The 10,280-nt window shown below is 46.1% G+C and overlaps 1 protein-coding gene across 2 annotated transcripts in view; it reads left to right on the top strand.

Moving 5' to 3' along the window:
• Positions 1-10,055, top strand: part of LOC121443321 (acyl-CoA wax alcohol acyltransferase 1-like) — a 53,654-nt gene extending 43,599 nt beyond the window's left edge. The window contains exons 1-7 of one of the 2 annotated variants that reach the window (XM_041645040.1): positions 4,008-4,083; positions 5,130-5,237; positions 5,503-5,573; positions 6,687-6,891; positions 7,685-7,856; positions 9,496-9,695; positions 9,901-10,055. In XM_041645040.1, the coding sequence (XP_041500974.1) occupies positions 4,008-4,083; positions 5,130-5,237; positions 5,503-5,573; positions 6,687-6,891; positions 7,685-7,856; positions 9,496-9,695; positions 9,901-10,055 (987 nt within the window). Of the gene's footprint in view, positions 1-4,007; positions 4,084-5,129; positions 5,238-5,502; positions 5,574-6,686; positions 6,892-7,684; positions 7,857-9,495; positions 9,696-9,900 lie in introns of those variants that run through there. The other variant, XM_041645039.1, reaches the window with a different exon arrangement.
• The last annotated feature ends 225 nt before the right edge of the window (positions 10,056-10,280 follow it).

Genomic DNA, 10,280 nt, shown 5'->3' on the forward strand with positions numbered 1-10,280 from the left:
ATGCTCACGTGCCCCCCCAGACACACACACACACACAAACACAAGAGAATTTTTTAAAATGAAGCAAAACTAAATAAATAAACCAGGTTTGGTGGCTCAATTCTTTTGTCACACACGCAGAAGGCAGAAGCAGACAAATCTCTGTAAATTAGAGGCCAAGCTGGTCTATATTACACGTTCCAGGACAACCAGGGCCACATGTGAATCCTTGTCTCAAAATTAATTAGCTGATTAATTATTAATTAAGAAAAGTAGTGGTTCACACACAATAAAGGTTTGAGAAATGAATTATGGTGTAGCCATACAAGGAAATGTCATGTATGGAGCTATAGTAACATGAAATAATGTCACGGTATACCATTTCATACAAAACGGCTTACAAAATGGAATATGGGAGATGTATTTTAGTTAGCTGATTATTTTAAAAACTAACATTGAACTTTTTGATTATTGTTTCACCTTTAATATGAACATATACATGAGCAAAGCACTGAGCCAAGGACTCTGCATGCGCTATTATATACAAATGACAATCCTGTGATATGGGTCAATATTTAATCTTGACAGATGATGAAATGGAAGCGCTAAGCACTTAAGTCACTTAAGTGAGAGCTCAGATACACATCTTGATGTGTTGGACTCATGAATCCAAACTGAACAGTAATTTTATATTGATGACCGCATTTATATAGGAAAAAATACTCAAGAAAAACGAAGGCCAGTATGTTTACAATTAATAGTAACTACTTGTGAAAGGTGAGGTTATTTGTATACTTTCCTGAGTACTCTGAAAATTGACCGATTTACACGGATTCTTTCCATAATCAGAAAAAAGGAAATAAAATTTTAGTCATTTTATTTTCATGTGTATAGGTACCCTGCAAGTGTATCTGTTAGCCATGTGTGAACCATGAAGGCAGAGCGCCGGATCCCCTGGAACTAGAGTTGCAGATGGTTGTGAGTAGCCATGTGGATGATGGCAATCAAATCCAGATCCTCTGGAAGAGTAGTCAGTGCTCTGAATCACTGAGCCATCTCTTCAGCCCCCATAAACTTTTATTTAAAAAGAAGCAAGAAGCCATTGTTCACAGCCTGTAGGCAGCAAGCTGCTGACGCATGAGGGAGTAGCTTCATTATTACAGAGCATTGTCTAAAATGAACAAATAGTATCTTGCACATATATTGTTTCAAACAGATACAAATGCAGTCATAATCTATGCACATAGCAGGCTCAGTGTGTCATGTGTTATTCAATTGATATTCAAAAACACACTTATTGTCACATGGAGGTCCATGAAGTTTTATATACAAAAATACTAATGCCAGGGGTGGGATCTGGTACTAAATGTAACATATATACCAATAAACTTTCTGTAGTTTGTCTTCTAAACAATTTGCCTTCTATTTTTTTTTCTGGGGGGACGGGAGGAAATAGAAATGAATACTGAGACTTCACACATTATTAAAAAGTCAAGCTAATGGGAAGTAGAAAAAGGCAAGATCTCCTAAGTAAATTGGGAGCATGGGGACCTTGGGGGAGGGTCGAAGGGGAGGGGAGAAGCAGGGAAGGGAGCAGAGAAAAATTCAATAAAAAAATGCTAAGCTAGGAGGCTGGCTTCCTGGAGAAAATAATCTACAAGGATGAGAAGAGTGTGGGCAGGAGGCGACGATGTAGGACATTCTCTTCTGGAGAGCAGAGTGCCAAGGACGAGGCTTCAGCCTGAATCCCAGCTGACATCAGGACCTCAGCAGAGCAGCTGCTCAGCAATACCTACCACTTGCCCTGGAGCCAGGCTAGTTTCTAGGCTTGGAGGTGGAGGAGGGCACTCTGGGATAAGGGGAACTGAAGCACATGTAACTTTCCTTAACATCAAACTGCCTCAAAGGTCAGTTGGCACCTGCCTTCCTCTCTTGCATTCTCTCCTCTCCCCTTTGGAAATAGGTCCTTTGTTTTCTCTATTACTGTGCGTCTTATAGTTCCCCATCGAAGTCCCCAAAACAAACGCCTCCATAGGATTCCAGCAATCTCATTACACATAAGTGATCATCCGGTCACAGAAATCAAAAATGAAACACTCAAGATTGCGCACTTGACATCCATGGCCTAGAATTTGCCAGACATTGAGAATAGTCACACTACTAGGTATGTAGTTCAGTCATTGAGCATGTGACCAGCATTCTCAAAGTCCTGGGTTCAGTACCCAGCAAAACACACACACACACACACACACACACACACACACACACACACACAGTTTTTTTTTTTTTGAGACAGGGTTTCTCTGTAGCTTTGGAACCTGTCCTGAAACTAGCCCTTGTAGACCAGGATGACTCACAGACATCCACCTGCCTCTGCCTGCTGAGTGCTGGGATTAAAGGCGTGCACCACCACCGCCCGGCCCCACAGTTTTAAAATAAACAGACTTGAGGCTTACACTTCTAACGCCAACATTCAGGAAGCGGTGGGGTTTCTGTGGCCAGCCTGGCTTACATAGAGACTTCTAAGCCAGTCAGGGTGATATAAAACAAAATGGACTTGACCTCTTCAAGCGTGTCAACATCAAGAAAGGCCAGGGGAGACCAGGAGAGTGTAAATAAAAGGAGACCCTGATTAGGGGGAATGTGGAATCTTAATGGGATCCTGGAACAGAAGATGGACACCAGTGAAAAAGCAGTCACAATTCAAGTAAAACCTAGAGTACAGTAACAAAGATTCTCCGTGTGGATTTCTTCATTTTAACAACAGTCCCTGATTCCACAGCACACTCAACAACAGAGAGGGCGAGCTGGGTGGAGGGTGGAGGGGGCTCTCTGTACTGTTCTGTAACACCATTATAAGTCTAGTTACTCCAGAATAGAAGGCTAAAAAGAAGAAAACTGCAATTTTAAAATTTAGAACTTAAATCACATCTGGACAGGTGGCCCATAGAAAATCATGAAGAGGATGACTCCAGCTTTCTGGATAATGGTTGCTTGGAGAGGAGAAAGAGGATTGGGGTGGGAATGGGCCACATGGAGAGGGGCTGGGCCAAATGGAAAAGTTCTACGTCTTTACCTAATGGTGGCTGCCTGGTGTTATCAGATAATAATTCATTAAGCCATATGTTTATTTAAGTGATTTTGTCTCTGGTTTTACTTTACCGAGAGAGAGTGAGAGCAGCACAATAGCCCAATATAACCAGGGAATCTTGTTTAGAGCTAACTAGAAAGACACTTGCTTGTGTATTGAACATCAGATAGTGTTAGGAAATCGGTACATTTGTTAAGGATGACGGGGTAGTGGCACTGCCGAAGAAGTCATCTGCGGTTTTATATCTACATAAAGAAGGCCTTAGTGACAACATGGCATGATGTCACATGGTGGCTGTCAAATATTCCTCCCAGACAAGCAGACAGATGAAACGAGCATGTCAAAATGTTAATAGTTGGGTTTTTTGTTTGTTTGTTTGTTTTTCTGGTGCTTGGGTTCACACAAGAGTTAGCAATAAATACAAAGACGAACATGTGCTCCAGTCTCTACTGGTGTGCACCTGCAGGGAAAGTGTGAGACTGTGCAGCCTAGCGTCGGGTTGCTTGAGGGCAACAGCGATCCAACTCCAGGTGTCCCTCACCCTAGAACCCCCAGAATATTCCTCCCACCAGCTAATTCCTGCAATGTACGCCTCCTGTGGCCTGAGTGGCCTGTGAGAGAGTTGCCCCCTTTCTGGGTATCTGTCACTTAGGCTGGATGACAGTTCTGCTCTCCTTTCTTCATCCTGATGTCCCCATAGTCACAGAAAAGAGTCAAAGGGCAATGGGCAGGGCTAGACCTGCGAGGGCAGTCCCCAGGGTTACTGAACAGGCCTCCTCAGTGGGTGGGAGGAGGGAGTTCTGGAAAAGAGGGGAGAGGGCAAGTGTCAGCTCTTCATAGCCTCATCAGTCACTATTAGGTGAGCTTGCAGAGGCTGGTGGCACCCTTCATTGGAACAGGCTCTGGCACCCTTACCTCCCTCAGGCACCTGGGCATAATGCCTTGCTCCAAGAAATCTGATTACTTACAGAGTTTGAGCCTTCTGCAGTGGCCCTTGAGCTACCTTGCCATCTGTGAGTACTGAACCAAGAGTGCCCAGCAAGAAGCCAACCCAAGGAGGCAGGGCCAGACCTGGGGGATGTTCTTATGGTCTTGGGAAGTCTCATTCTTGGTCTTTTGATTGACTTAGAGAGTTGAGTCGTGGGGTCTTGTACCTCGAATGGAAAGGAAGCGATGAAGGCCCAGGGCACAGTGGGAAAAGACAGGAGTTGGGGGCAGTCCCAATAGATATGAATGTGCCAGCCAATTGTAGCCACTCCTTAACCTGCACTACCTATAGACGGCAAATGTGCTTACAGGGGTTTCCTGCAACATGGAATGGCACAGGGGAACAGCTAGCATTGTAGGCTTAGAAAAGTGGGGCCTGCAGAGCTTTTGTGTCTTTGTTTGTCCTCTTGATGGCCTTTGCTGTTGTTTTGTTGCTGCATTGGTTGGATTTTATGAGAGAAGTCCATGCTCAGCGTGCTCTCTAACTCATTATTGTCTTGTCTCGGCTTTCTGAGTGCTGGAATTGCAGGTGTATGTTCACATGCCCAGCTCTAGAGCCAGCATTTGAGCCTTAGAGCTTGCTACTCTGAGAGTGGAGAGGTAGTGTTGAGTGAGAGAAAGACCATGGCAGGAATGGTGGATGGGCAAGAGGACAAGAACAGTGGGGAGGAAACAGTATGGGGATGGGGATGTTGGCTGGGAATGGTCAAGGAAGAGATGGGGAGTATGAGGACAAAGGAAGGTAGACTCATACCTAACACAGATTCTGGGATGATGGATACAAAGGGAGCCAGGAGACAGGCAGGGAGGGAATGATAGCTGAATGTGAGCAGTTGATAAAAAGCTTGTTCCAGGCACAGAGCCAGAGTACAGGAATGGGGACTAGACAGGGAGTCAGAGGAACAGGATGAGAGGTAGGAGGAGAACTGGGGATTGCATATGGTAGATGATAGAAAAAAATTCTGAAGGATAAATGTTGGGACCTAGACTGTGCTGAAGCCCAGGTTCAGAGCATGGGCGTGGCTGAGTTCTGCTGCCAGTACAAACCTGGCCTTGCCTACTCTTCCCTCAGTTTGGATCCTGCAGCCATTGTTCTTTGGCCTGCTGTTCACACCCTTGTGGCTGCTGCCAACACTTTACTTTGTCTGGTTACTCCTGGACTGGAAGACTCCAAATCAAAGTATGACTCGCGAACCTGGGAAAAAGAATGTTCCACCATAGCCTATAAGCCCGCTTGTGGGAGGGTCCCACTCACCATGCCACAGACCTCCCTTCCAAATTCTCAGAGACTCGAATGCCAGGCAGCTGGAACTATTCTGGAATGTCTTCCTTTCCTACCTCTGTAGCAGAGACGTGGTCCTCCACGGCACTAGGGAATCCCTGGATGACTGAGAGGTGTGGAATAGCAATACTAACATCATCCTCTACTGGTACTTTTGTCTCAGGTGGCAGGCGTTCAGCCTGGGTAAGAAACTGGTATGTCTGGACCCACATCAGGGACTATTTCCCTATTACAGTAAGTATCCCTTCCCCAGTGTCCCTCTCAACACTCAAAACACAGACATTATATCGAAGAACTAGCATTCTCCATAAGAAAACTGGGCATCTTGGCAAAATGTCGCTCTGGCTGGATTACAGCATGGTCTTCTGTACTTTGCTGGGATATTTTGGGTGCTCTTGGCACGACCTGCCTTATGATACAGGCTGAGTGAAAGTATATTCAATTTAACAAAAGCGATTCAAAAATTTCCACTAACCACATGTTTGGGCCTCAGAGAAGTAACAACAACGTGATTCTTCATGAGCACGGCGCTCACATCTGATGGCAAGAATGGGTAAGTACGTAATTAGAATCTGGTACAAGACACAGAAGTGATTCTGGTGAAGGCTAGCCAGGAAATGCTTCACAGCTGTGGCAGTAGCCAAGCAGCGCTTTCAGTGTTCACAGAAAGCTACCCAGGCAGATACTGGAGGCAGGCGAAGGAGGACACCGCAGAGAGGAGGTCTAGAGACGTGCTGCTCTGAGGTTCCTCTGGGTAATCTTTAAAGTCGATGACAAACTCGGCCAGTGTTTGGATTTTTAAAATATGTTTCTTTTTATTTGTGTGTGAGCATTTTGCATAAGCATGCATGTAAGCAAACAACATACATTCAGTGCCCGAGGAGACTAGAAGGGAACACTGGAGCCCCTAGAACTGGAGTTACAGGTGGTTGTGAGTAACCACATGGGCACTGGGGCCTCTGCAAGTGCAGCAAATGCTCCTAACTGCTGAGCCAGCCCTTCAGTCCGAGTCCTGATTTTTCTCAAGCGGAGCTTCCTGGCCATGACATCTAATACAACATTGCACAAAGAAAATGATAATGTGCATAAAGCTCTCCTGGATACCAATGGCTGAAACTGCTTGAACCCACAAGCAAGAGAAGAGGCTCATTAGTCCCAGTTGCCCTGGATCCTGTCTTGTCATCCCAGGGCTGTGGGGATCAAAGTCCAGGCTTCTTGAAAGCCTTGTGTGCTTTGTCTGTTGTTAGGCAACTGTTTCAGAGAATACCCAAATCCCTGATATGTCTTCACCTTGTTGCCTCATGTGTGCTCATTCTCTCTCTATGCTGTTTGTTTCCATGGATGCAGATCCGGAAGACAAAGGACCTGTCACCTTCACACAACTACATCATGGGGGTCCATCCCCATGGTCTCCTGACCTTCGGCGCCTTCTGCAACTTCTGCACTGAGGCCACAGGCTTCTCAGAGACCTTCCCAGGCATCACTCCTCACTTGGCCACACTGTCCTGGTTCTTCAAGATCCCCATTATTCGGGACTACCTCATGGCCAAAGGTGCTTCTTATCATACTCACTGGAGTTTCTGGGCCATTTCACTGTAGCTGCTTCATACCATGCACCCTTTAAGTCTCTTCTCCCTACACTGCACCATTTCTTTGCCCTACAATCACAGTGTGAAGGCTTATGCCCTGGGGTGAACCTATCCAGACTTAAATCTTGGCTCTGTTGCTTGCTGTAAAATCACATGCAAATTAGCTGGGCGGTGGTGACTCATGCCTTTAATCGCAGCCCGTGGGAGGCAGAGGCAGGTGGGTCTCTGTGAGTTCGAGGCCAGCCTGGTCTTACAAAATGAGTTCTAGGACTGATTCCATAGTTACTGGAAACCCTGTCTCAAGAAACAAACAAACAAAAAAGATCATAGGCAAATTAGCTAATTTTCTAGCAGACTCAGCTTCCTCACCTGAAAAATAAGTGCTGAAATAGTACAATGATTTAATGAAAATTCTCTCAAATCTCTTAAATAAGTGTTCAACATAATACCTGGTACAGAGTATGTGTTCAATGAACAATAGGTATTGCTATTCATGGACTGAAAAGGGTGGAATCAGAATTGTGATTCAGAAAGTTGGTTTATTCCACTAAAAACCACCCTGCTGTAGCTTCCGATTGACCTTGCTTCAAGTGAAATGTGTTCTCTCTGCTTACTGCCTTCTCTTCCTCACACTTCTGTCCCATCTCCTTGAGCTTTTCCTCCTGTGAGCCATGGGAACCCAGAAGCCAGTCTACTCTCTCTGGCATTTGCTCCTCTCCTCATGACTGAGCCCGCTCTGCCCTTGATTCTCTCTAGGAGTGTGTTCTGTGAGCCAGCCAGCCATCGACTACCTGCTGAGCCACGGCACTGGAAACCTCGTGGGCATCGTTGTGGGAGGAGTAGGAGAGGCCCTGCAGAGTGTGCCTAACACTACCACCCTCCTCCTCCAGAAGCGCAAAGGGTTTGTGCGCACAGCTCTCCGACACGGGTAGGTCCCTCCACAGGAGGAGTAGGGGTCCCTTCCTGCTCATTACCCTGTAGACTGTAGCAAACTGAGTACCACTTGAGTTTGCCCTCTAGGAACTTAGGACTGAGTAGGAGAGATGGCTGTAGTTTTTTTTTAAGCTTTAGGCCATCCGCTTCCTCTCAGTGAGTTGCACCAGTTCCCAGGAAATCAGACCACGAACTCTAGTGCAATGTCCAGGGCAGTTAGACTCAGGCTAAAGTCAATTAAGTCCACATTTCTCTGTGACTAGCAGATAGTCCACATTTGTCTGTGGATAGTAAGTGCAAGGCACACTACAAAACAATGGGTTTATGCGAAGAGCTGGAGTCTGGAGCCTGATTGAAAATCCTGGCTCCAGGAGGCTTGAACTGTAGGTCTGTGGTAGAGCAACTGTCTAACATGCATGAGACTCTAGGTTCCATCCCAGCGCCAGATAAGTAATAATAATAATAATAATAATAATAATAATAATAACCCTGGCTGTGTGGCTTACCATACATATTGGGACTGCATTTTGAGCCTTGGGATCTTCATCTTCCTGATACAGCTACTGATCGTTGTTCCTCCTGCATGGGATGACTGGGCTTCACAGCTCCATGATCCCCCTGCCTCAGCTTCATGAGTAGCTTCGATTATAGATCTAAGCCCCCAGGTCCAGTGAGTTATGAATGAATTCAGTCATAAAATACCTACCATGTACCTTGCACACATGGGGGGGTTGTTAAATGTTAGGTGCACTGTCTTGGGAAAGGAAGGAAAAAGGGAGCTGGGTGTCTGGAGTGATCGGGAGCCTACCAGTCCAGTGGTCTAGTTCGCTGGACACAGGGGCACTTGTCTGCTGCATACTCAGGGAGGACACAAACCTGTCTTTAAATAACCTTCCCTTAGTGGCCTACCAGTCCAGACTATAATATACAGGGAGAGCTCTGAGTTGGTCAGGAGACCTGGGTTCTAGTCTAGGACCTGCTACTCTCTGGCTGCCTGTACGGTCTTCTCTTTTGTGGACCTGGGCTCTGGTTTCCCCACCATGTCCTCTGTGTTATGAAGAACCAATCAGGTAACACATACCAAATCACTGTGTTCTTTTTTTTTTCAGATATGGGCTGTAAGGAGCCTTAGTTTTTTTGTTTTGTTTTGTTTTTTTTCCCTAGAGCATCCACTGTTCACAGTGGGCTCTTGTGGCCTTTAGAAAAGAAACAATACTCCAGTCCCATGACCCAAGGACAGACAGACTACCTTCTGATTGTTCTCCTTGGGGAGGGGCATTTCAAATATGCGTATATATCCACATTACCCGTATCCTGTGATTTCTCAAACAGAAAGTTAGATATTTCATTCTCAACACCCACTGGAAGTTGGTCACCATGTGGGTCTCTTCCAACCTCTTCTTTCCTGTCTGGATCTCTGTGTCTTGACTTGGGAATCTAGGCTAGAGTTAATACTCTCATTGTCCTGGAAATTCTCAAGACAGGGCATACCAAATAGGGGACCCTGTGAAGTGCAAAAAGAATGAATTAGGCCTCTAGCACTGCATCTTAATGGAAGAGTGCCTGGCCTTAAAAGTCCTTCCAGCATGGTTTCCACAATAGCCTGTGTCTGAGAAATAAAGATTTTCCTACAGCGCTCATCTGGTCCCTACTTTCACGTTTGGAGAAACTAAGGTATATGACCAAGTGCTGTTTCATGAGGAGAGCTGGATGTACAAGTTCCAAAGCTTCTTCCGCCGCATCTTTGGTTTCTATTTCTGTGTCTTCTATGGACAAGGCTTCAATCAAGGTTCCTTGGGACTCCTACCATACCACAAGCCCATTGTCACTATAGGTGAGTGCTGCTCTCAGCCTCAGGGCCATCTAAGCTCTTTCTCCCATCTATGTAGCTGCATCTTACCCCTCCTCCACCAAATAAGAGGGCAGCAGAGTGGGGGAAGCTGAGAACTGACTGGAGTGGCCCTAGAAAGGAGAGGAGGGTGGAAAAAATGAGGGTTCTGGCACGTTCACTCTTAGTTTTTTTTTATCTCTTTTGACAGTTGGGGAGCCTTTGCCCCTGCCCCGTATTGAAAACCCGAGCCCAGAGATGGTGAACAAATACCATGCGCTCTACATGGATGCCCTACACAAGCTGTTTGACCAGCATAAGGTCCAACACGGCTGCTCCAACACCCAGAAGCTGCTTTTCTTGTGATTGAAGAGACTCGCCTTGAGAGCACCTGCTTTGGAGAGAATCAGAAAGTCCTGGGAAAGGAAGATGAAGGAGGCTGTGCGCATGCTCAGCGAGTGGACATTAAGAGCTCCTTTCTGACAATAGTACTGCCCCTGCCCACACCCCCACGGGAGTTGTCCCTGAGGAGTTCCACCCCCTCAGTCTTCAGAGGGGTACATCCTGAGGCCCTTCTAGTCTCGGGCCTTG

This window comes from Microtus oregoni, unplaced genomic scaffold, assembly GCF_018167655.1.
Source record: "Microtus oregoni isolate MIOR12 unplaced genomic scaffold, Mior012 000104F_ref0000108, whole genome shotgun sequence".
NCBI lineage: Eukaryota > Metazoa > Chordata > Mammalia > Rodentia > Cricetidae > Microtus > Microtus oregoni.